The following is a 25,101-nucleotide window of genomic DNA, read 5'->3' as shown; positions in this document are numbered from 1 at the left end:
TGTTATGCTGATGATACTGGAATAGCTTCACTCACTCCCTTCACTGTCACCGTCGATCGCTTGGCAGGCTAGCAAGTGTATTCCTCACCAATCGAATGCAGCAGCGCCAGTCCGCCCCCCTGCTCCACCATGCTGCCTCGACCCGCACTACTGCGAGGCGTCTGGAACCCACGGGCGCTTTGCGCCAATCGTCCTGGACGTCGTTTGGGGGCTTTCTCCTTTTTCTTTGCGATTGTCACAACTCTCCTCCAAGAATAATCCTTTCCCCTTTTGGGTTCAATCTGTTGGCACGCGCCATCCTTTCCCACCCCCGTGGCCCGGTATGAGCGACCGTCGATCCATGGCTATTTTTTGATACTTCCTGCTATGGCGTCCACCGACAACCCGACTAGCGGTTCACCCGCAACCAACTCTACTCCTGACTATCATCATTCTGATACTGTCGACCTTCCTCCTTCCCCGCCCTCCTCTTCCTCTCAGTTACCGCTACGACGAAAACCACTACCCGCCTACGCCAATCCTCCTCAACCCGGCCCTGCTCACCCCTCCTCTCCCCTGTCCATCGAGGGTGATATCACGCAGCGCACTTCCATTCCTCCTCACGAACATCCATCCTCCCCTTCAGTAGATGAAGACCCCTTCATATCAGTGCCAAGGAATTCAAACAGGTATGCGCAACTCCATCAATCTAAGAGGGAATAAAAAAACAACTTTGAGCCAGTCCCACTCGGCATCAAACCCACCCCCTGATCGTCGGCCTTTGTCCCTCCATGGTCCCAGCTCGGCTTTGAAGAAACCCTAGTCCTGGCTTCTTGGGAGCGTGTGTCAATGGCCACGAATACATGCTATCGCGCTTCCCCATAATCTGGAAGACCCATCACTTACCCACGTCGCGCTTCCCTAGATACTCGCGTGGCTCCGTCCCTGCCAAACCCCTCCGTATAGATACCAGGGCCTCTACCGCGTCTGCGTACCTGAGGTCCGTGGTCGAGGACGAAGACGACGACGACGACGACGAAAGTGTCGACTTCTTTGACGAAAGTTACGAACAACAGTTCACGAATGGAATCGGAACCCCCCTGCACAGTCGTCTAGTGAGCGAGCCTTTCATCCCGGTCCTCAACTCCCCACCTCCCACTCAAAGGCGTGCATCGAGTATGGCCTTGCACCCTCCCATGAATCGGCCACCACCGTTACACATCGACATCGATCAAAGGTCCATGTCCATGTCCATGGGCCAGGCCGACCCTCGACAACCCAAAACCCCCGGCAAAAAGATCAGCTCTTTCTTTGGTTGGAAGGGCAACACAAACGCACCTGCAGCCACATCCCCTGGCGGCGAATCCTCCAGCACGGAGATCTCTGACGGCGGCCGATCTTCATTATACTCCCCTATGCCTCCCTTGGCCAACGTCCCCATCAAACCCGCCTCCCCTTATGACCCCAAAACTCCTGGATTTGGCCCGCTCCAAAGGACGCCATCACTTGGAACCGTCAGTGGAACCGAGCATGTTATTGCGTCGAAAATTAATGACTTGGAAAATGAGTTGCGCGAAATTAGCTCCGAGCTGGCGGGCTCCATCCGCCGGGAAATGGAGCTCGAGGATTTGGTTGAACGATTACAATTAGAAGGACCCGACGTGAACAGGCGGACCAGTGACTATTTCTCCGACTCGGGGACTAGCTCGGTTCGATATGCCCCTGACCGGAGTGAAGACATAGAGAAGATCCGCCGGGCGGCGGAGCAAGAACGTGGGCAGTTGAAGGTGGAGCTATCCCAGAAGCTGCAAGAAGAGCGAATGCAACGGACAGCATCTGAATCACATGTCCAGATCCTGGAGAACCAGGTCCAACAGGTAAGGAGTCAATAATGGTGTAGATATGTGGGAGAAGAGGTCTTGCTAACTATTCCATCATTAGCTTCGTCGTGAGAGAACTGATTTATCCGATCTTTCCTCCAAGACTCACGAGCTCGAAGGCGCGTTAGAGAACACCCGCCGGAAACTCCTCGAGGAGCGACAATCAAAAGACAACTTCGAAGACTTACTCACAGCCATGCGTGTCGAGCTCGAGCAACTGCGAAACGAGCGTGATCTGCTTCGCGAAGGCAAGGCCCCGCCAGCGGATATGCAGCGCTTAATAGAGGAGATCGAGGCACTGAAGATCGAAAATGCTTCCTTGGCCCAACTACAAGGAGGAAGATTTGCTTCGATCGCAGAAGAAGACGGCGGCTCATCGAAGCGGAACTCGGCTTTCGGCCTATCACGATCGAACTCCCTTGCCAGGAAACCCAGCGGTCTAAAGCGTTCCGGCTCATTGTCCAGGTCGAACTCAGTCAAGGCCGGTGGAAATGAACGTGAGAGCGGTAACGGCGAGTCATTAGTCGACAAAGTTAATGATATCGAATTCCAGCGTGACGCTCTGCACCGCACGCTTAAGAGCCTCCTCGACCGTCAAGCCTTCCAGGCCCAAGAGTTTGAGAAGCGCGCTAGGCTTATGGAGATTGAGGTCCAGCGTGCGAAACAGTCGGGCCCACCACGAAAGCTTGGTTATGAGAAGGAGGTCAGCAGCTTGCGGGACGACCTGAATCACCTGCGTATGCGTGCTGAAGACGCTTTGGATGGCAAGTGGCAGTGTGAGAAGAACTTGGCTGGTCTAAAGATGGATCTTGACCGTGCCGAGCAAGACACCGGGTACCTTCGTTCGTTGCTGCAGGAGCATGATGCCGTTGTATCGGAGGGTCTCGAGGCTGATGGAGAGAGCTTCGCCGATGTTATGGCGACATCATCTTCTCTGGAATCCGCTTACCAACAATTGCAACTAGACCGTCAGCAGGCTGGAGCCGGGGCCGAGTCCGACGAGTTGACAGAGGCATTTGCCCGGACAGAGTCATTAGCTGAACAAGTTCAGTACCAGCTGCAGACAAACAGTTCCATGCGCAACCGTCTGGAGAGTGCCATTATCAAGGGCGAGCGCGACCATCAGTTGTCCGTTGAGCGCATCAATATCCTGCAAAGCCGAATGAAGGAACTAGAGGACGTCCTCTTGTACGCGCAGCAGTACTCGGAAGAGGCAATGAGCAAGCACGAAGATGAGATTCGCCTGATGAAGGAGAACCAGAATGCCCAACTGGTCCGAATGAAGAATGGCAGCCGCACGCCCGCCGCTCTCTCGCCACGCCCTCAAAATGCACCCTTCAGCAGCCGGACACCTCGTCTCGACCAAACAACCAGCGGTACCGGCGTCCCGCTGACGGAAATCATCCAGGCCGAGGCCCTAGAGAAACACATCAAGGGCCTCGAGCGACTCCTCCGGGAAGCAGATATGGAAATGGAAGAAGCGGTAGGACGGATGAACCACGCTCAAGTCGATGTGGCCCAACTTCAATCTGATAGGTACGTTTTTACCCTTGGCGGGAGGCAACAAAATCTCCGAAAGTCGATAGATCGTGTTTCAGATCGGACAGAACTGACTTTTTCCCCACAGAGACGAGGCCCTTCGTCAGACTCGCCGCTTGCAAGCAGACATTCAGACCGAGCGCGATTCATTCAAGGCGCTGGCTGGCTACGTATAGTAGTGGCGCTGGTCCCGTTCTTTTTCCCACATCCCCTTTTTGGTCTCTCTTGCGTCTATATACCACCCACGTCTGCATCTGCATCTTGACTCGCATCCGGTTTCGATGCTAGAGTTTACCATGTGTCATGGAGTTTTCCCTTCTTTTTCCATTACTTTTCCATTTCTTTCTTCACTATTTGGCACTGGAGTTTCTAGAGTCATTCACAGTTAATACTGAGGCATAACATCTTATTATTTTTATGCCTCGGCATCTGGCTGAGACTCTTGTTTTTTGAATTTGTCTGGCCTCGGTTTGGGCTCTGGTTGTTCAGAGATGGTGTTCCAGTGGTCGCGCTTGTAAATATTGACCACTTGCTTTAGTATATAATGGCTGTACAGTACTCGTCTAGTACACGAGGGAGATACTTACTATATTCAATCTACCTATTATTATTCAAACATAATTACAAGGACCATTCCACTACTACTATTCGCTTTTAATTCTCGCACTACACCTCAGAAGTAAGAATCCACTCCACTACTAGTAGTATCTCAAGTTGGCCATGGTTTCCGCGGCGGCAAGCGACTGCATTCCAATGTTTGTCGCGTTTGCACCAACTTTGTTATCATCAGTCAATGACCACCGTATCACTTTGTCGCATCATACTAGTACTTCCTACTCTCCTCCATTCCATACCACTTCAACCCAATCAACTATTCAATGCGCATTCACACCCGAAGACAGACTTAAGAATCACACACCCCTTTGTCAGTCCAGAAACAAAAAGCAAAGCGAGAAGCTTGGAAAACAATCGAGTCTACCAAACAAAGACCCTTTCACCACCCTGGGGTAGCGCGCAACATAAAACCAAACCAGCCTTGGAACCTGAGACCTGAGATACATTTACTCCCATTCTTCCCATCACTTTATCGAGTCCACAACCCGTGTGGCCCTCAACCAAAATGGAAAACTTCAAAGGTGCGCTCTACAAAACGGTCATCGCGCCCGCCAATACCTCCTCCCACAAACCGTGTCACCAACTAACCTCCCCGAACCCGTGACAGACCTCCTAAACCACCCAGTAACAACCTACCTAAAGTCCAGCACAAGCACCGCCCTCACAACACACCTCGCAACCCTGCGCTCAACAATAATAGACCCCTACATCATATCCCCACTCTCAAGCATCCTAATGTCAACGACCGGCACAACAGACCTATTCACAATCTTCATCCTACTCGCCATATTCTACGTCTCGCTCCGATTGCTGGACTACGCGCGCCGCGTTATCATGTGGTGGGTGGTCTTTGCGCTGCGGTTGGTCTTTTGGGGCTCCATTGCCCTTTCCGTGCTTTATGTCTATCAGGTCGGCTTTGAGAAGGCTGGAAAGGATCTTGGGTGGGTGTATGGTGTTGTTGAGGGCTTTGTTGAGGATTTTCAGGCTAGAGCTGCGCAGGCGGCGGAGAATGGGAAAGGGGGTGGGAGGGCTGCTGGTGGAGGGTATCGTGATGTGCCGGGGTGGGATGGCAAGGGGAAGGTTACTTCTGGTGGTGGGTGGGGGTGGGGGAGGTGATATAATATGTGGGCGAGGGGCTTGTCGTGTGCTTGAGGCATTATGATTGGAATGAGTGCTTCGTGGTGATGGTGATGGTGATGGACACCTGCAAGTATACCAACTCTTGTACGAAATGGAATGAGCGGGCATTGTTTTTGTTTTCTTCTACACTTGATTGAACTCCCATTTGCTTTTATTTGGCTTGGTTGATAGCGAGCTGGGAATCCTTTTTGGAGACGATGGGTCTTCTGTGAACTATTCATCATTCGTGGTTTCTTTTTCCTTTTTGTTTAAATCATGGAGGGGTTAGAGGCGTTTTGTTCGGGTTGAGATCCTGCCAGAAATCAAATTCTAGGTGTTGATTCTTCAATGCCGATCCTTCATGCAAGTATTTCGCCTTTCTCGAGAATGGTAGATCGTAGATAGCTATAGCTATCTCTTGCTGGATGGCGGAGTGGCCTATGCTTGCGCAAGTCAAGATTGTAGTGTAGATCGTAGAACGTAGCTTTGTAGATAGACGGATGGGCGTGGGTCGAGAAGTGGGTCAAATGATGTGAAGACACCAGAGATTTGCAGGCACGCGCCACGAGAAATCTCGGGTCGGCGCGCGAGATTAGATGCGGCCGCCCACGAGTAGGTAAACAAGCAGTGGGCAGAAGGTATAGAGCAAGCGATCAAAATGTGCTGAGAAGCCGAGAATTCCTCCCATCTCTACTCCTCTTCATAGTTGACTTCTTGTTCATCCTTTGGTTCCCTGGGTTCTTGCGCTTCATGGTATTGAATGGCATCATCGATGTGGCTGAGAATACCGGAGACACTATCCTCATCGGAGACATCGAGTTGTAAGAAAGAGACCATGCTGAAGTCATCAATCAACTGGCCGACAGCACGGTTGAGCTGCTTGAACGAGCCACCGCTCATCAGCGCATCCTTGTCCATTGGGTCGGCGGTAACAGCAGGGTCTTCCTCATCAGTTTGCAATAATTGTACATCGACATTTGCAAAGCGTCTGAATTCCCGCCTCGAAACCATATCCTTGACCTGATCCATTTTACTCAGGATATTGACGTGGGGGATCTCGAGCATGAGCATAGCAGACATGGCGCTCAGGGTGCCAGCGAAAAATTTCGCCTTGTCGATGACAAAGGTGCTTTCGAGAAGATAGGCGGCGCAGAGATTGATATTTAGAGGACCTTGACGGGAGAGGAATTGCGTTAAAGATGGGAGGAGAGGGACGTGTGTGTATAGTTCGATTTGACCAGGCATGTCGAAGATGATGAGGTATTCTTCGCTTAATGGGTCGAGGGCTTCGGAAAGGAACTCGAGATTTTGGAGGAGGAATTCGAAACAGTAAATCAATGCTCCGTTTGGACCCAAGCCCAGCTCCTCCATGACATCTTCTAGGGTGATCAGTTCCCGGATGTCGAGATCGGGTTGGTAGGTGAAGTTCTCGGCGGCGGGGTCGAGGTTGACGTAGAAGCAACTGCGGCGGGTGCTTTGCAGATGTTGAATGAGAGAGTTACTGAAAGTGGTCTTGCCGGCCCCAGCGGGGCCCATGACCAGAACACCAAATTTGGACATAGTGGGTGGAGGGGAAAACGAGGTGGAGGTGATGGTGGTGGTAGTTGAGCTGCTATTCAGAAATGCAGCAGCTCTGAATTTGTGTTATCGGACTGATGCTTATCGGGGGCGGTGTCCCGGCCCCCCCCGGCACATGTGGAAGGTTGTGGCTGCCGCAAAGTGCAAACAGTGCAAACCACATCAAGAGTCCCACATGAATCTGCCGTCTTACTCTTCACCGCCCATAATTGCGCCATCCGGCCCCCCCTGCAGCCCGCAATGAAACCCCCTTAGAGTTCCCCCATTTTGGCAGGCGGTGTAAGGTGGTGCAGAGTGGTGCAGAGTGGTGCATTGTAGAGATCAGCCTGGACGGTACACCAACAGTACCCACTTTTTGCCGGCCCGTCTGCTGGCCAACCCGGTACCTTGTCTGTACTCACGTTTTTGCTGGGCCCCAAAAAAGAAAAACCCCACCACTTTTTCCCCTCTTCTTCCCTTTCCTTTCCTTTCCCTTCTCTCCTTCATCCTCTCTCTCTCTCTCTCTCCCTCTCTCTTCTTTATTTTCTCACTCCAGACTTTTCCCCCAAGTCAATTCACATCCTTCAAAATGGGTTCTCTTGCCAACGGCTCCCAGCCTACTTTCCTCTTCACCTCCGAGTCCGTCGGTGAGGGTCACCCCGATAAGATTGCGTGAGTTTTTCTGTTTTTTCCCAGGGTTCCCCCTCCCCTCAGGTTCTTCCGGTCATGCTGCAGTTTGCCCCTGAGACTTGCTCATTCCTCTTATTTCTCTTACCCAACCCCCTTCTTTACCCCTCTTCACATGCTAATCAATCCTTTCTGCAATATAGCGACCAGGTCTCCGATGCTATCCTCGATGCCTGCCTGGCTGAGGACCCCCTCTCCAAGGTTGCTTGCGAGACCGCCACCAAGACTGGTAGGTGCAATTATAATCCCGTCTGACTCGTATTTTCCCAATCTGACATGTTACATTGCAGGTATGATTATGGTCTTCGGTGAGATCACCACCAAGGCCAACCTGGACTACCAGAAGATCATCCGTGGCGCTATCAAGGACATCGGCTACGATGCCTCCGAGAAGGGCTTCGACTACAAGACTTGCAACATCTTGGTTGCCATTGAGCAACAGTCCCCCGACATCGCTCAGGGTCTTCACTACGAGGAGGCTCTTGAGAAGCTCGGTGCCGGTGACCAGGGTATCATGTTCGGTTATGCCACCGACGAGTCCCCTGAGCTCCTCCCCCTCACCATCCTGTACTCCCACAAGCTCAACGCCGCCATGAAGGCTGCCCGTAACGACGGCTCCATCCCCTGGTTGCTGCCCGACACCAAGACCCAGGTCACCATTGAGTACGCCCACGATAATGGTGCTGTCAAGCCCCTGCGCGTCGACACCGTCGTCATCTCCGCCCAGCACTCTGATGATGTCTCCACCGAGGAGCTCCGTGCTGTCCTCAAGGAGAAAATTGTCAAGAAGGTCATCCCCGCCAACCTGCTCGATGACCGCACTGTCTACCACATGCAGCCCTCCGGCCGCTTCGTCATCGGTGGTCCCCAGGGTGACGCCGGTCTGACTGGCCGTAAGATCATTGTCGACACCTACGGTGGTTGGGGTGCCCACGGTGGTGGTGCTTTCTCCGGAAAGGACTACTCCAAGGTCGATCGTTCCGCTGCCTACGTCGCTCGCTGGATCGCCAAATCCCTCGTCAACGCTGGTCTCGCCCGCCGTGCCCTTGTCCAGCTCTCCTACGCCATTGGTGTCGCCGAGCCCCTTTCCCTGTTCGTCGAGACCTACGGTACCTCCAAGAAGACCTCCGAGGAGCTGGTCCAGATTATCCGCAACAACTTCGACCTGCGCCCCGGTGTCATTGTCAAGGACCTGGACCTGGCCAAGCCCATCTACTCCCAGACCGCCAAGAACGGTCACTTCACCAACCAGAGCTTCACCTGGGAGCAGCCTAAGGCCCTCAAGTTCTAAACGGATCTCTCCTCGTGACCCCTTTGACGACTTTGATGAGTTTGCTTTGTTTTCAACAACTCAAAGCACGTGCATAGAACTTTTTTTTTTTTTTTAAAAAAGAACAAAACCCTCATAAAAGCTTGGTTTCTTTGATCTGGAATCAATCTACCACTTGTTTCATTATCTGCATGGTCGCCCTGAAGAGACGGGCCTTACGGCGAAGACAAAATTCAACATGATACCACACTTTCATCGGCTGGGACGGAATTGTTTTGGCGTTTTTCCGGAGCGAAAGTCTTCAACAACATATTACCTTGGACAGACCCCCCCCTTCTACCTCCTTCCTTTCACCTGAAAGTAATGATGCTTTTGCATGCTAGCCTTGCATTTCCATTTATTCTTGCTTCAACTCTCGGGGGGGTTTGGGCTCGCATGATATTGAGATGGTGTTAACCGCCTCTCGAGATTCTGCGGGCTGAAAAGGTCGCTAATCTAAACATTAGCAAATTAATGATTAAATTTACAATTACCAAAAACACGTTCCATGTAAACCGTAAATGTAACACATTAAGTGTAACACAACACAACTCCAATTAATTTAGAGTAACAAGGCCCAAGTTCCTACAGAAATCTACGCAGTACAGAGAAGATCATTAGAGAAGGTGGGGAAGACGTCGGATGCATTGACCACGACGCGTGACGCCAGGCCAGAACTGACAACCCGCGCCGCGCTCCGCTCCTCCACCCACCAACTCCACCATACAATCCAATTTGCATGAGCATTGCATTTCTTGATTACAGCGTTTCTCTTTTCTTCTTTCAGGCATAATCGAATTACCACAATGCACCATACCGTCCCCTAGAGACACTCCGTCATGACTGCGCAAGCGCAAGCCCTCGCGCTCCCAGGCGTCCTGGACCCTCTCAGTTTCTCGACACTGAACAAACTCCACGAAGCAGGCCAACAGCCAAGTAAGAAGCGGAAATTTGTACCAGATGGTACCGGTAATGCTGCGGGTCAGCTTGCCACTACCTCGATTGTTATTCGCGTGAGTTTGAGTGCCCTGTCCCTGTCCCTTTCTCCGTGACACATCAAATTTGTCCCCGTCGTCCTATACTGTCTCGGAAAGATCTATTGGCTAACTTGGATTTCCGCTGATGGTTTTCGTGATATCTAGGCCCATGCAGCTTCCTTATCAGAAAACCCCTTAGTTCTCGATCCGATTGTCGCTCTCCCCCGATCTCGATTCCCGCTTTCTTGGATTGACGACGCGTCGTCTTCGCGCCGCTCTGATGTGCAGCCTGGTGGAGGCCTGTTCATGGCCGATATCCCCGCATTGGAAAATGATTTACGGCCAAGGTCAAAGGCGGGCGCGGAACAGACCGTTCTTGTGGTCCGGTTGGTGGACGAGGGAGCGATTTACGTTGTTGAGAGGGCGAAGAGGGGAATCTACTCGTTAGCTAGGCTTGCGAGGTGGGTTCAAGAGGGTGATATCATTGTTGCGGCGAAGGGGTGGCAGGGTAATGAGGACATTGATACGGATGTGGATATGGAGACTGATGGGGAGAGTGAAGATTGCGGTCTTCCGGATCCGCTTTATTGGTGGCAGGCTGCTCAGATCGAGGAACCTCATTCGGATCTGGGGTTGGGAGACGAGTTTGCCGGTTTAAGGGTCGATATGGTTTTTGGTCAGCCCTCGGTTGAGATTGTTCAGGATGAACCTTCGTTCGTGGATGATATTGCGTCTCGCAGTCTGTCTCGTGGCCAGTCTCTTGTGCAGCCATCACAGAGTGCGGCTAACGACGATGTCTTCTATACGCCCTTGGAGTCACAGCTAAATGCCGGGGCAATGGATGTCGACCGTGCTGTTGATCATACCGAGGGTGATGCGAAGCAAACACCGGCCGAGCTGCTTGAAGGAATGAGAGATCATTATTTGCAGGCTCTTTACATTTCTAAGGTTAGTGCGATACTGGAAGGTATTTATCGGTATCTTCTTTCTGACACGATGTGCAGACATCCCTTGCCTACTTCGCTAAAGGCCCTCTCACGCGCTGCCGAACTGCCTTTCAAACGTCTGCCATTGAAGGCACCCACTCGCCCGCCGATCTTGTAGACTTCTACCGAGAGGCTATCCTTGCCGCCAAGAAGATGGATCTGAAATTCCGAGAATCTGTTCCAGCTGCTATGCGTGATGCGGTGCTAGCCCTATCTGATAACGAAGGCACCGGGGCATCCAAGAAACGGAAGAGTAAGAAGAAGAAGCTCGGCAAGAATGGCTTATATCCTGAGGAGGATAGCTTCATTCACAAATGGTGGAAGGATCGCAGCATGGCAGAATTTTCAACACATGAAGGTGCCCGAGAAGCCGAGACAAAGAAACAAATTTCCGATTTACGACTTCGGGAAACGCAGTTGCAGATTTTACTCATTCTGGAGGTTTTGTCGCTGGAGTCAACACCTACCGAAGCTAAAAACAAGCCGAAAGATGGAGACATGGAAGTAGCCAGCGAAGAGAAGGCCACTTCAAAGAAAACCAAGGCTAAAAAAGCACAAGACCTCAATGTACTTCTTGAACTGCATCTTGATCGCCTGTGCATCTGGCATGCTGTCAGTATGGAGGAATCTACCGGCGTGGAATCGGTCAAGACATCGTCTTTCAGCGAGAACCACATGTCCGGCAAGAAGGTAGAGAGTGATGCGGTTCGCGACTTTTGCACCGAAGTCATCATTCCATTCTATGCATCACGTCTACCAGACAAGTGCAAGCTTATCACACGGAAGTTCGGAGTCTCTGGTGGAATCTCCCCTGTCGCCAAAAAGGTCCAGCCGTCGAGTAAAAGCCGCGTGGAAGCTGGCGCAGAAGCCAAGCGCCAACAGCCAGCACCAAAATCTCGGCGCTCTTTGCAGCGGGTACTTACAGATGAAAAGGCTGCGGCATCTCGGAATGGAGCACCATCACTGCATCGATCGAAAACAGCTCCATCGAAGCAAGAATCGAATCGTGACTCAATTGAGCCTCTTCTACCACACCACCTGAGCGGTAGCGTCCGAGGTGGCATTCAACAGGCGAAGCGCCGAGATAACCGCGAAGTTGACCTCAATGCTGCTGCACGCCAACACGAGACCAAATTGCGTAAGGTGCAGATGCTTGTTGACCAAAAGAAGGAACTCGATGCTGCCATTCGTGCCCTGCGCAAGCCAAATCGTGAGCTTGTGGCAAAGGATATTGCTGAGGACGCGGTAAAAAGAGTTCCCACCGGTGGCAGCGCACGCAAATCGAAAAACCCTGTTCGCAATCCATTTGGCGAGGGAGTCCAGGTCATGGCAACACCTCGTGGAAATCGCAAGAGAGATGCAATAGTCGGTATGCCACCACTGCCTCGCAGTCTCGCGCCGTCTCGTTCCTTTGCGGGTGAAATGCCAGATCAACCACTAGAAGAATCTCCTGTGATGATCCCTTCTTCAAGTCGGCGGGCCACTTCATTTTCAGGCCCCGATGCAAACCTGTTCAGTTCCCGTCGCACAACTACTATCAGTGGCATCAAGCGACCCGCTCCATCGGCTGAACTTGGCTCTATACAAGAAACGCCGACCCGACCATCTTCCAAACTCTTCTTTGACGGCGATATGAATGCCGGCTCTACAGATCCGGACGATCTACTCTCAAAGCCATCCAGAGGCAAAGGTCTCTTCCGAGTCCCTAATCTTCCAGCACCTCGTTCCACTGCCGGCGATCTCACAGCAGAACCAATGGCACCATCAACACCCATTTCATCACGACACCAAGGAGCAAACCCATCATTTGTCCCAGGCTCATCACCATTAATGGCTGACTCGATTCAAAATAACCACCCTTCGGGCGGGATAATGGAAACGCCGCCGAGAAAACAAGGCACTCCCTTAGTATCATCCCGCTCCGTTCCATTTCAAATACCCATTCAAACTCTCTCCACGAAACGCACTCGAGCACCATCTCCCCCCGCCGTCACGAGTACACCAGTCAAGGGAGCTTCTACTGTTCCAGTAACCCCAGAGAAGTCTCAATCAAAATCCATCTACGAACAATTGGGCTGGGATGATGACGATATGGATATGTGAAACAAGAAAAGAAAAACAATAATCCACGTTCGTCTTCCGGCTATTCTTTCCTTTGCATGTCGTGCATTTTGGCATAGGCGTTTCTCCTTTTCTTTTGTTCTGTAGTCGCAGTGCTGCAATATCCAATCTTTTTCTGGTTGCATTGGGTGTTTGGGCATAGGAATCACATTGCATGGCATTGTTAACATTACTAGGTGGAAAGCGGGTGTTATCATTAGGGATGCATCTGGGATGGATGCACTTAGTTTATACAATATAGATACTTTGGTATTGAGATAGCATGAAAGCATTTTTCAATTATGCACTGTCTGTTATGTACTACTAGTACCTCTCGGCTCGGGCTCGGCATCAGCGAGCAGCACGAGCTACCCCACCATCTTTACGACAGTCGTGACTCCCCCTCTTTCTTCATGTTCACTGGCGAGACCCTCATACAATGGCCACTGCAACGCCAACAGAGGCGTCTCCTATCGCGCTTGAGCATGTAAATTTTGCTGTTTCACCTGACTCACGGCAACCACAGACAACTTCGACACGATCAACTGCATCTCTTAACATCGAATCAACCCCGGATATAACGACCAGCTACCCAAAAGGATCGAAATTCTGGTTCACAATATTGACATTATGCGTGGTCCTCATTCTCGGAGGCCTCGATGCGAACATCGTCGCTACGGCCGTTCCGAGTATCACCAACCATTTTCACACTGTCGCTGATGTGGGATGGTACTCATCTGCATTTCGACTCTGCACCTGTGCATTCCAATTCGGGTTCGCGAAGCTCTATAAGCACTTCTCGATCAAGACGATCTTTTTGATAAGCAATGTCATATTTCTCACTGGCTCTTTACTTTGCGCTACGGCTGCCTCATCCACCATGTTCATTGTCGGGAGAGCCGTGACAGGTCTGGGGTTCTCGGGTGAATTGGCCGGGTGCTTTGCCATCGCAGTGCATATTGTTCCACTCAACAAACGGCCAGCCTTGATGGGATTACTGGCATGTGTGGAATCGCTCGCTATCATCTCGGCGCCTATAGTAGGTGGTGCATTGACGCAGTCGCTAGGGTGGAGGTGGTGTTTCTGGTACGTGCTCTCTCTCTCTCCACCTCGACTAAAGATATAATTCACCACTGACATGCTTTTAGGATCAACCTTCCAATTGGCGGCGTATCGCTGGCGACATTACTTTTCCTTTTCTCAGACCCAAGAGCCCAATTAGAAGACGACCTTACAATGGCCCAGAAGATCAGAGAGCTCGACCTCGTCAGTAATTGTTTATTCATACCATCTCTCACTGCACTCTTTGTCGCGCTATCTTGGGCAGGGACAAAGTATCCTTGGTCGGATGGAAGGGTGATTGCCTTATTTGTTGTATTTGGCGTGCTCCTCGGCGCCTTCGTCTACAATCAATACCGACGCGGCGACTCCGCAGCACTCCCTTTCCGCGTGATCAAAAATCGGAGTGTCATCGCGGGATTCATTTTCGTAACTTGCACCAATTCAATGACGAATGTTTTGGAGTGGTATTTACCGACATACTATCAAGTTGCTCGGTCACGGGTAAGACTAGGGTCCTCATTGCCAATTTGGGACGTAAATACACAATGTTAACAGTGTTATTACTAATTCTTCCAGACTCCAAGCGAAAGCGGTTATTTAATGATTCCCATCCTCGCAGGAATGATGCTAGGCCTTTTTCTACAAGGTATCGGAACTAGTACATTCGGCTATTACGCCCCCTTCATGATCTTCGCTTCCATATGTATGCCAATTGCAGCGGGCTTAATGACGACCTATACCCTCGATACATCACTTACCCAGATAATACTATATTCCGGCTTAGTGGGATTCAGCGGAGGAATAGGCTTTCAGGGTCCCCAAGCAGCCGTTCAAACAATGTTACCACCTGCAGATGTCAATCTCGGGATCGGAGTCATTTTGTTCGGACAGAGTATGGGACCAGCAGTATTCATCGCTATTGCGCAAGTCATATTCACGAATCAACTATCGTCAAGATTGGAGAATATTGTGCCCGGATTGACACCGGCGTATATTGAAGAACGTGGACTTGGCGATATTAAGAATGGCGTTCCGGGGCAGCGCTTAGATGAAGTTTTGAGCGGTATTGATCGCAGCTTGACGAGTACTTGGTATCTTCCTGTTGCGTTGGGTTGTATGACGATTTTGGGGAGTCTTTTGATTGAGTGGCGCTCTGTTAAGCAGAAGCAGACATGAGGATTTACTATTTTACATATCCTAAATATTGTCTGTTTATGTATGGTTGAAGTGCCAGAAAAACAGGTTCGTGCATTGATTTCTTTTCTCGGCCTTCACTCCCAGTACCCTTACTTAGAAATTATAACTTTAGAAAATTACTTGACGGAATCCAATAAGAGCCGGCTATGAAAATGCAGATATATGAGAGTTGATGATGAAAGTGCGTGGTAATGATCAAGACAGGGGAGGCTGTGATATAGTAGGCTGGTATTGAGTGCCCGACTTGGAGGCATAGCCGCTTTACAAATGGGAAAGTGCAATTTAGAAGCAAAAGGAGCAAAGGCAAACATTCAAAACAAAGACTTGATGAACATGAGGCTCACATTTATTATGTTATGCTTTCGCCCATCTCTGTATGGCGATGCGTGGGGTGCAGAAGACTGACAGTACTACTACAACTATTTATACACTAGGAACATTGGAACAATGAGATTGGGCAAGATCGTAGGATATGAGTTTTTGATATCTATGTGACAGGGATAACCTAACCATCAAAACGGCTGTCCCTTTCCATGTGTTGATAATCCTAGTAGTTTGGGTGTTAGGGCATTGCTGCTTGGCGCAGATAGGACTCGGAATATTTGTACATTGTGCCTGGAAAATGATATTTCATATTTTAACTTCAATTGAATCTGCTATCTTAATTTTAAATTTTGTTTTGAAAATACAACGACCTAATAATTCGACCAGAATTTCCGTATACTTCTTGCTTGTTGGAAACCTAGACCTCATGTGATCGCTGAGTCATCTGTTTTTTTTTTCTCAACGTCCGCGACGGATTGAATGCGCTTCTTCCATCTATCCAGCAACCCTGACATCGAATCTGCCAAATGTTTCAAGGGAGGATACAAGATCGGCCGCCTTGATGCTGGGACGGCTGAATTCGCGGCGTGTTGGACGCCACCCAATCGGCTTGTGGACGAGCAGGGCAATCCAGCCAAGGGTGCAAATACCCCACAACTCTATTCACACACGAGCAAGAAAACGAACATGCTTAGAGTCGAAGATATTGGCCTTGAAAGTCGAGAAGGTCAAACATTCTCGCTCCATTTTCACCGAGGCCATCCCTCCTGCTCTGCTCCCGCCAGCAATTTTCACTGGCCTCCTATTCGGCCTCTGGACATGGAAGTGTTTCTGGATCATCGTTATGCAGAACAAGCTCTTGTATCTCTCTTGGCTTCCCCCGTTCTCTCGATCTGACAAGATCGAGGATTATCTGCCAGAATGCAAACCCGTGCAGTGGGAAGAAAAGCGCATTCAAAGTCTGGATGGAACGAACTTAGCAGTTTGTGAAGGGCGAGTTCCCACCCAAAAGGACCACAGTACCATTGAGTCAAAAAGGAAGAAGTCAGTTGTAATCTGTTATTTTCAAGGAAATGGTGGATCAACACCTCTTCGATTGCCTCTTCTTTCTCGGGTTCTGAGAACGCTTGCAGATAAGTCGAAATTTGCAGACTCAAATGTTGAGCCCGACTATACTATAGTCGCCCTCTCTTATCGCGGATACTGGACATCATCCGGTCGCGCTACTCAATCAGGAATTGAACGTGACGCGCAAACTTTCTTGAACTGGGTTTCGGCCTCATACACATCGCCAAATACCGACCTTCAGATCGTGCTATGGGGGCATAGCCTTGGATCTGCCGTGGCTAGCTCGGTTCTGTCCAAATATCTTATCACTCAATGTACCACGCAAGCAGCGCGCAGTAAAGTCTTGCCTCCCATTTCTGGGCTCATAATGGAGGCTCCGATCTCCAGCATCAAGGACATGTTGATCAGCTTGTATCCTCAAAAATGGCTTCCTTATCGCTACCTCTGGCCATTTTCCTGGAATACATGGTGTACTGCCACGGCCCTTGAAAAACTCGCCGTGTGGAAAGCCCAGAACGCGAAAGACATGCAAACCAATGAACCAACCCACCTCACTCGGTCCCAATCGCCATCTGTTCCTCCAATATTCATTATCTCGGCAGAGAATGATGAAGTAATTCCACCGTATGTGGCGGGTAAGTTGGAAAAGCAAGGACACGATCTTGGACTAGATATTACTAGAAAAGAAATCCCCGGAGCCATGCATACCGAATGTCCGATAAAGCATGACGGGAGAGAGGCACTCGTGGCATTTATTCGCGAAAATACCTCGTGACTGTACGAAGGGCCGTGCCAGAATACCTCACAATTTGTATTTATACCAGCATATTATGAAAATATGGATACAGTGCCTAGTGGAGAACTTGCAACCTTAGAAAGAATGGCTAGGGTTGCATGCATTTTGGAGCTTTCGCAATACCCTCCGATTGGACACACAGATAGCATAACATTTATTTATCTGAGCAAGTAGGTTACTCAACATGCTCGCTTTTGGACCCTGAATTCATGCAGTCCTATTGAGCGATTCTCAGAATCTACTATCTATAATGCAATTGCCCAGAACCTCTAAGCTCTAGCGTTGAGTTCCAGCAGAAGCAGTTGTATTGAACCTAGGGTATCGAACCTAGGGACATTTCCATGTCTTTCCAAACTTCAACATCAAGAATATCAGTCAATATCGACGGCCTAGGTCGACTGGATGGGTTACAATACGCAAATGGCGTCGAACAATTTTGTGGAATTCCGTACGCGAGACTCTTAAAGCGCTGGACTCGTTTTATATTGTGTACTTCCTGGGAAGATAACCACCACGATGGGACTGAGGTTGGGTAAGTTGAGGAGAAATTGATTGAGTGCTTTAGTCTTATGCTAATTATCCCCGCTTTCTTTTTTCGTGTTTGAAGCAATAATTGTCCCAGTCCACAAAGTTCTACTCCGGACAGCCCTTTCATCCCGGCCCCCCCGACCCCAAAAATTTGGGAAAATCTATCGCTGACATTCAGAGTCACGATAATGGGGAGACAGTCTGAGAAATTGTGAGATCGCACATGGTTTATCTTTGTATGATAATGTTATGTTGTATAATGTCTCTATACTGTTGAAGTAGAACATATAATCTCAGAGAGGCAAATATAAAAGACAAGGCTGCTGTGAAGAACGTTATGTACAAGTGCAACCACACAGAAAACCCCAATCGCTTCTTATTTAAAGGAAAAGTTGAACATATATAGCGTCATGAATGGAATGAACGGACAAGGATCTAAGAGGGACGGTGGAACTTGCTCTCGATCCAAGGCATACCGACGACAGTAGCCTTGCGCACCTTATTCCGAACCTGGACACCTAGCTCGGTGCCCTTCTTGTGCAGACCGTTCTTAACATATGCCATGGCAATGTTGGTACCGCCCAGGGTAGGGCTGGGCAGACCGGAGGTAACAACACCAACCTCGACCGGGTTGGCGGGGTCAGAGATGTCAACGACCTTGGCGCCCTCACGGGCAGGGGAGCCCTTCTCGACGGTCAGACCAACACGGCGCTGCTTGAGAGACTTGGGGCTCGCAAGCTGGGACAGGATTACGGAGGCACCGTGGAAAGTGGCAGTGGCGGGGTCGCGACGCTCGCGGCCAACTACCCAGCCGAGGGCAGCGTCGGGGGGGAGTCTGGGCGGTAGAGATGTCGTGTCCGTAGAGACACATGCCAGCCTCGAGACGGAGGGAGTCACGGGCAGCCAGACCGGCAAGACGGACGGTGTTCTTGTCGGTGAGGAGGAGCTCGACTACCTGCTGGGGCAGGGCTTGGGAAGCGGAGGTAGGAATAGAGATCTCGAAGCCATCTTCACCGGTGTAGCCAGTGCGGGAGATGAGCAGGGGCTGGGGAGAGGCGCTGCCGTCGGGGAGAGTGATGTACAGCTCGCGGCAATTGCCGAAGTACAGAGTGTTCAGGTCGGTTTCGGCAGTCGATGCGGTAGTATTGATGAGAGACTGCAGCACGTTAACAGCCAGAGGGCCTTGGAGCGCGACCAGTGCGCGGTCCTCAAGGATATCCCACTTGAGGCTGTCGGCGCCGTTCTTGGCACGAAAGGCCTCGATCTCGGCTTGCAGGAAGGCAAGATCCTCGGCACGACGGCCGGCGTTGGTGACAAAGTAGAAGGTGTCTTCGCTGCGACGGGTGATGACAGTATCATCGAGAATGCCACCGGTGCCTTCCTCCAGGAGGCAAGACAGAGTTGAGGTGTTGGGTGCCAGCTTATCCAGGGAGGATGGGGTCACCTTCATAAGGAATTCGAGAGCGCCGGGTCCGCTCAGGTTGTGCTGAACCCTAGAAGAGGTAATTGCATGTTAGTGCCTGTTGCTTGCGCGATTGACTGATTAGAGGATATGACGGAGATGCAAGCTTACATATGGCTGACATCGAACAGACTGGCCTTCTCACGAGTCCACATATGGCTTTCCACATGGCTCAGGTCGGCATACTGCAGCGGCATAGAGAAGCCGGCGAAAGGCACCATCTTAGCGCCGTGGGCCTCATGGAGGTCGTACAGCTGAGTCTTGCTCAGCGGGCCAGCAGAGCCAGAGGCATAACGGACAGCCTGGGCCTTGACGGGTGCAATTGCAGCCGGGGTAGCAACTCTGGTGCTGGGAGCCTGGCGGGTTGCAGGGCGCACCGCGGAGGAGAGCTCCCTCCGCAGAAGTGGGGAGCCGATAGAGGCGCGGGGGGCGTGGAGGGCGGAGGCTCTGGCGGCCACCAGGTCGGCGCCCTTTCGGAATGTGCGAACGCTAGCCATGACGAGGACAATTGAAGCTGGAGGAATTGAATTGACAAGAGAAGAGGGAATGGAGGAGAAGAAAAAAGGTCGCGAGAACCACTGGAGTTCACTCCGTCGGAGAAGCACAGCGGGAAAATCACGTGCCGATAGGAAGAGCCCAGCTGGCTATAATCTCGGGAATTGGAGTATACCGCCCTGGTGGTCAAGGACTTCTCCGAAATGGTGATTGAACTCCGCAGCCACAATGTTGTTTTCACCCCTTCCCCTCCCCCGAAATAATTTAGAATTCTGGCATCAGGAAGGCTGGATAAACATTGACGCTCAACAGCAAGAACAGAAATACGCCGGGTCACCTTCCTCTGGGTAGCACAACTGCGTTTCCATATTTGCATCGAAGGCCACAAAGCAGCGTTGCCAAGAATTCAGAGCCTGTTGATTATGAAAGTTCCAGGAGATAGAAAGCCCTATATGTCTCTAGTAAATCAGAATTGTGGTGCTCATCATGTCATCAAAACTTAGTAGTACTAGTTTAGTCCCTACATCTACAAGGCCGAGGAAAAAGAACCTGCCCTGGTCAATCGACAGTAGTAAACCATGGAGAAATATTGATGTTGAATATCAGATCTTTTCTGTATTTTCACAGTCGTCCATGAGTACTGTTGACCAAGGCGTTCAAGCTGATCGGTTATCCCGTGAAAGAGGAAGCACACTGGCACTACTGTAATATGAATTATTTATCTCTATATCTCTGAAGATAGGAGACTCGCAATACGAGTAAGGCTACAACGGTTTTGGCGATGAGTTTTAATGGGATTCCCGTGTGCAAGCTACAAGTTCTCTGATATTATACTAGGGGATCATGGTCTGGGTTGGCCTGATTTGTGTCAGTGACTTTCGATGGACACGTGACAATGAAGATGAACTTTCAAAGGGCCTTCGATGTACGTCACACTTTGTGGCTCATATGCACTGGTCATTCAGCATTTATAGAAAATCTTCCAGAGTCCAAATGGGCTTAGTAGTGTGGGTACCATGGCTTTGGTACCTATATTAGTCCTCGGCGGTGGATAGGCAAGTTTATACTGAACTCAAAGGGTCCTCTACTCTTTTCAAAGAATAAGACTAGAATAATTCCTTCCAACAAAAGATTCTCTGTTCTCTTTACCAGACCAGATTTTCTAAGAACTGTTTTATTATCTCCGACAATGTCTAAATTATCTAACGATAGTCCTCCGCAATACGAATCACACTATCAAAGCCAAGATAATATACTTATCACTGTCATTCAGAATGAAAGACGCGTCCGGGAATGGGCGCGAAAAATGGGGGATCTTGATCCTAGATTCGAAAAGTTTTTCGATAGCTCATTTCAAGGCGACTTGAGATGCCCAAAAGGTTTGGAGTATGTACGTCAATGGGGCCGACTACTTGATGAAATGACAGACTTATTCAGAGAGGCTACGAATACACTCGAGGAAAGAATATCACACGGCCAGAACGAGCTCTATGATGCCATGAAAAAGCTTTCTGATACCGAGCTTGATCGCGTCTTTGCTTCTTCAAAGTTGGGCACAACATCGCATAGGCAACCTGAGCTGACTTGGAACCACAAAAACAATATAGACGGCCATGGAAACTTCAAATACAAGTCATCGAGGGCACGGATGTTTTTCTACACTATCCAGGGGGTATGGGATCATCTCAAGGGCCGGCCAGTCTGAGACTCTTGGGATCGACAGCTTCCTGCTAGTCGCTTTTGTTTCTCTATGAGAGTCCTGATGAGGCGTCATAAAGTGGGGAAAATAGCATATTGGTATTTGCTTCCGTGATATATTTGTATCTCTCTTTATACCAAAACCAAACCTCTACATTTTGGTATATATTTCACCGTATTCTACAACAGTGAGAAAGAGGTTTGAGGTTGTGTATTACCCTTGACGAATTGCTAGTAATATAATCCATCGGACATGAAGTAGTTGCAACCTTGACTAAGTCCTTAATATCTTACTAGATAGTTCACTAGCTCAATACCTTTCTACTAGGTTGCTTCATCTGTAGTAAATCTTCCAAGACTGGGGGTTCTGGAGTCGCGTCAAACTTATTACTAGGCACCGTATATACTACTTATTGTGCCGCAAATGTAAATGACTACAAGACTCACCTTTCATGTAACCACAGAGCTCACCTTCGAGATAAGAAACGTTTACGGCGAACGGTGAGATCTACGGATTAGTACGAGAAGAAAAGCCGAGAAAGCCAGACAGTGCTCGCGAGCCACGCTAGCACACAGAGCAAGAATGCGATATATAATAAAAAAAATACAGAAGAAAAAAAAATACAAGGAACAAAATAAGAATACAAGAAAAATTTAAGATACAAGCAAAGTATACAAAAAAAAGTATATAAAAAAAACTTTGTTGTCACATATCCAGTTTTCCCTTCATCTTACTATATCACAAGATGTCAGTATTGTTCAGAAAAAGATTATCATCTGGGATTCTGTAGTTCACTTACGGGATGCCCTCTTCCGCCGTCTCTCTGTCCTTCTTTTCCTTTCTTTCCTTCATCTTTGTTTTGATGAAGAGGGCGAGGGCGCCCAAGGCATGGCCGGCCGCGATGCCGATCCCAACATACCCGCCGGGGGCGATAAAATCCCCCAGGGGCTTGGTGGTGGTGGTGGTGGTGGTGCTGATAGTGGTGGTGCCAGAGGCACAGAGGACAAGTACAGTCATTTGGACTATAGTAGACATTTCGCGAGCGTTTAAGAAGAGAAAATGTCTGAAGTCTATGAGACACAATATGCTGTCGCGTCTACTAAGCAGGGGCAGGAGCAGGGTCGCGCCTTCCTTTATGGGAAGCCACATAGACGACGTCGACGATGGCGGGCGTAAGTTGTCTTAACGAGAGCAGCATCTGCCAGTGCCTAGGTGGAGTGATAAGTTTAGGAATTGAGGATAAGGCATTGGTTTTTTTCTCTCTTTCTTTTTCTAGGCACTTCTGCGAATAATAAAAACATTTTGACTAATTTGATTCCTAAAAAAAACCCGCTGTGACGAATTTGGATAAAGATATCGACAAATTCTAGGGTGATGAAAAAGGAATAACAACAGCTTCAAGCAGCTTCCTTGGGTTGTCCGTAGCCACGTCTCCAAAACCAGTTGAAAATTGGCTCTGGTTCCAGGCCTAGCTGAGAAGGTCTGTACAGTGGCCCTACACCAGCCGGTTAGTAGTATGGTGGGTGACCACATACAAATCCCTGCTATTGTTTTTTTTTTTTGTTTGCTTTTTGGTTGGTCTGGTAACCACCACTATTCGTTTTCTCCCTTGCGATTGTTAAAAAGGAGAAGTATCTTTGAAAGGAATATACTGTCGTGGGCAGGTGATGTTGGACGAGATAACTGTGCCTTGGAAGTATGCCTGAACATGTCCAAAGTAACAGTTTGACCCACCCTGGTTGATGACCGTATGCTGAAGTCAGGGAACACCCCGCGAGTAAGCCGAGATTTTTGGCGAGATAATGTAGGATCGAAGATTTATACAACTTACACCAACGGCTTCTTGCATTAAAAGTACTGATCCGGCAAACCGAGATGACATCTTGTGCGCCCTAATACGAGATAATGTTAGCAAGGAGTATACCCATGACGATGTGATTTGGCCAAACGTACGATACTAGCGGCGTAATAGGGTCGATGGTATTACTCGCAAAGAGAATTGGGAAGGAAGTAGGCGTATTGAGTCCACTTGTTTCGTCTGTGTCAAGCCTAATTAGACTTTGTATCCGGTGCAGATGGTCACAGCATGTACCAAAGACGATGTTCATAGAATGCCGAAAAGAAAAGATAGAAGGAGTCTTGCCTACCTTGGAATACCATGCTATCAGGCAACTGCGGGCGGAATGATCGGCATAAAATACCTTCAAGCAACATAGGGTAGATATCACCGATGTACTTGCTCTTGGAAATCGTGTACCCCACCCAAGTCTTGAACTCTTCAATGGTAGTAAGTCTGTTTCTTCGATATGAATCTGTGCATGTAATGGCGAGCCGGGCATCGGTTATAGAGTTTGACTGGTCAAACGTGCTTGCAAGAGCAGATACATTCCCGCGCTCAGCCTGGTATAAGATGTCAGCCATGCTTGGAAAGCTTGCCAGTGGACTGTAGAGTGTATTGAGAAATAGACTCTTCAGGTCTGAATAGGTGACCATTGTCGGCAGGTTTGAACCTCCAACTCTGCTTAGCAGGACTGGACGGTTCTGAAGGTCACGGATGATGCCATCCATTCTTGCCGTGATATTTGCTGGCGCGGGTCCCCAAAATGAGCACTTTTCAGGCCCTGCGGAATGGCAGAAGGTTGAGAATGTTTCCATGGCCTCGTCCATTTGATCAACATTGTCCGTCCAATAGTTACTATAATATTGATCTGCATTTAAAACACCGTCGAGTATCATTCTCCCGACACGGTTTGGGAACATAGAAGCGAAAGTGCTGCCGATAACAGTGCCGTAACTGACGCCATAGCACCACAATTTGGCAGTTGATGGTGGTTTACCGGCCATTTCAGCCTCAGCCTCAGTAAACGCGAGCAAATCATGGGCAACTGCTGGCGTAGTCACATAATATGAATGGGATGAATTGTTCTCGACGGCATGGTTGCACCAATCGCCATAGATAGAGCTTGAATAGTACTGTTCCTCAAGCGATATTGATGAGATATTGGTGACGCCTGTTCTATGCAGTTGATAGAAAGCGGACCTTGCCTTTGCGTCTCCCGAGAAACAATCGAGATGCAAACCACTGTTGTTCACACCACGAGGGTCAAAGGAGACGAAGTTGTACTGTTCTCCAAACATCTGACCAATGATATTCTGGTATGTGAGGAGTAGGTTGATACCAGAACCACCGGGACCGCCTAACAAAATATCGGTCAAATGAAGCTCACAAATGTCGCATGATGGATAGGAATGAAATCTTACCGGGAATGAGTACAATGCTAGGAGACTCGACGGTGGCATTTTTGCCAGTCAACTTGATAAAGCCAACGGATGTCGTGCCAAGGCTTCTGTTTGAATAATCCAAGGGAACTTCCAGTCTAGAGCAATTAAAGGTGTCGAAACATGGCGTCCATGTGAGGTCGGCTGATGGTTCAATCTGGATGCCACGTCAAAAAAAAGTCTTGAAACCCTCGGGCAATGTGATACCGCAGAGTCCCATACTCACACTATCGAATCCATAGGCCATGCCCCGATCATTTAAACTGTGAGCTTTCAATCCCAAGCTCATGAGAGGTATGAGGGTATTTGCAAGTAGGTTCATGGTAAATTCCTGGGGTTGTCTAATTGATCGTTTAGTTTAGTTCAAGTTGCTTGCAAGGCCGACAATATCGAGATACCTGGGAACTACTAGTATTTATAAGGATTGAGTTCCCTTAGATAGT

At 49.4% G+C, this 25,101-nt stretch overlaps 10 protein-coding genes across 10 annotated transcripts; 6 read left to right on the top strand and 4 right to left on the bottom strand.

Annotated features, from left to right (window-relative positions):
- Window positions 1-366: 366 nt before the first annotated feature.
- Window positions 367-3,574, top strand: N7481_002147 (uncharacterized protein; the record flags this gene model as incomplete). Its single annotated transcript, XM_057261366.1, has 4 exons — window positions 367-668; window positions 803-1,856; window positions 1,921-3,395; window positions 3,487-3,574. The coding sequence occupies 4 exons, from the start codon at window positions 367-369 to the stop codon at window positions 3,572-3,574; spliced, it is 2,919 nt and encodes a 972-aa protein (XP_057126298.1).
- A 944-nt stretch (window positions 3,575-4,518) lies between these two features.
- N7481_002146 (Apq12 family protein) lies at window positions 4,519-5,129 on the top strand (the record flags this gene model as incomplete). The annotated part of the gene is made up of 2 exons (XM_057261365.1): window positions 4,519-4,534; window positions 4,621-5,129. The coding sequence occupies 2 exons, from the start codon at window positions 4,519-4,521 to the stop codon at window positions 5,127-5,129; spliced, it is 525 nt and encodes a 174-aa protein (XP_057126297.1).
- Window positions 5,130-5,822: 693 nt separating this feature from the next.
- Window positions 5,823-6,692, bottom strand: N7481_002145 (putative signal sequence-binding GTPase GPN3; the record flags this gene model as incomplete). Its single annotated transcript, XM_057261364.1, has 1 exon — window positions 5,823-6,692. One exon carries the CDS (start codon window positions 6,690-6,692, stop codon window positions 5,823-5,825), a length of 870 nt encoding a protein of 289 aa, XP_057126296.1.
- A 586-nt stretch (window positions 6,693-7,278) lies between these two features.
- Window positions 7,279-8,667, top strand: N7481_002144 (S-adenosylmethionine synthetase; the record flags this gene model as incomplete). The annotated part of the gene is made up of 3 exons (XM_057261363.1): window positions 7,279-7,361; window positions 7,520-7,605; window positions 7,667-8,667. The coding sequence occupies 3 exons, from the start codon at window positions 7,279-7,281 to the stop codon at window positions 8,665-8,667; spliced, it is 1,170 nt and encodes a 389-aa protein (XP_057126295.1).
- Window positions 8,668-9,524: 857 nt separating this feature from the next.
- N7481_002143 (uncharacterized protein) lies at window positions 9,525-12,751 on the top strand (the record flags this gene model as incomplete). Its single annotated transcript, XM_057261362.1, has 3 exons — window positions 9,525-9,698; window positions 9,828-10,610; window positions 10,667-12,751. The coding sequence occupies 3 exons, from the start codon at window positions 9,525-9,527 to the stop codon at window positions 12,749-12,751; spliced, it is 3,042 nt and encodes a 1,013-aa protein (XP_057126294.1).
- Window positions 12,752-13,187: 436 nt separating this feature from the next.
- On the top strand, window positions 13,188-14,986 carry N7481_002142 (MDR family MFS transporter; the record flags this gene model as incomplete). The annotated part of the gene is made up of 3 exons (XM_057261361.1): window positions 13,188-13,834; window positions 13,897-14,311; window positions 14,387-14,986. The coding sequence occupies 3 exons, from the start codon at window positions 13,188-13,190 to the stop codon at window positions 14,984-14,986; spliced, it is 1,662 nt and encodes a 553-aa protein (XP_057126293.1).
- A 907-nt stretch (window positions 14,987-15,893) lies between these two features.
- On the top strand, window positions 15,894-17,174 carry N7481_002141 (uncharacterized protein; the record flags this gene model as incomplete). Its single annotated transcript, XM_057261360.1, has 1 exon — window positions 15,894-17,174. One exon carries the CDS (start codon window positions 15,894-15,896, stop codon window positions 17,172-17,174), a length of 1,281 nt encoding a protein of 426 aa, XP_057126292.1.
- A 984-nt stretch (window positions 17,175-18,158) lies between these two features.
- On the bottom strand, window positions 18,159-19,682 carry N7481_002140 (glycine decarboxylase subunit T; the record flags this gene model as incomplete). The annotated part of the gene is made up of 3 exons (XM_057261359.1): window positions 18,159-18,558; window positions 18,593-19,216; window positions 19,297-19,682. 3 exons carry the CDS (start codon window positions 19,680-19,682, stop codon window positions 18,159-18,161), a joined length of 1,410 nt encoding a protein of 469 aa, XP_057126291.1.
- A 2,402-nt stretch (window positions 19,683-22,084) lies between these two features.
- Window positions 22,085-22,414, bottom strand: N7481_002139 (uncharacterized protein; the record flags this gene model as incomplete). Its single annotated transcript, XM_057261358.1, has 2 exons — window positions 22,085-22,112; window positions 22,179-22,414. 2 exons carry the CDS (start codon window positions 22,412-22,414, stop codon window positions 22,085-22,087), a joined length of 264 nt encoding a protein of 87 aa, XP_057126290.1.
- A 583-nt stretch (window positions 22,415-22,997) lies between these two features.
- N7481_002138 (uncharacterized protein) lies at window positions 22,998-24,998 on the bottom strand (the record flags this gene model as incomplete). Its single annotated transcript, XM_057261357.1, has 6 exons — window positions 22,998-23,132; window positions 23,211-23,271; window positions 23,333-23,428; window positions 23,472-24,576; window positions 24,641-24,815; window positions 24,885-24,998. Coding segments are annotated over 6 exons (1,686 nt in total), but the record flags the coding sequence as incomplete, so codon positions are not given.
- Window positions 24,999-25,101: the final 103 nt, after the last annotated feature.

Source organism: Penicillium waksmanii, assembly GCF_028829765.1.
Source record: "Penicillium waksmanii strain IBT 27052 chromosome Unknown utg000002l:1.0-3326099.0:1.0-3328782.0, whole genome shotgun sequence".
Lineage (NCBI taxonomy): Eukaryota > Fungi > Ascomycota > Eurotiomycetes > Eurotiales > Aspergillaceae > Penicillium > Penicillium waksmanii.
The sequence above is the reverse complement of the archived record's forward strand: the minus strand, read 5'-3'. Positions and strand labels throughout refer to the sequence as shown.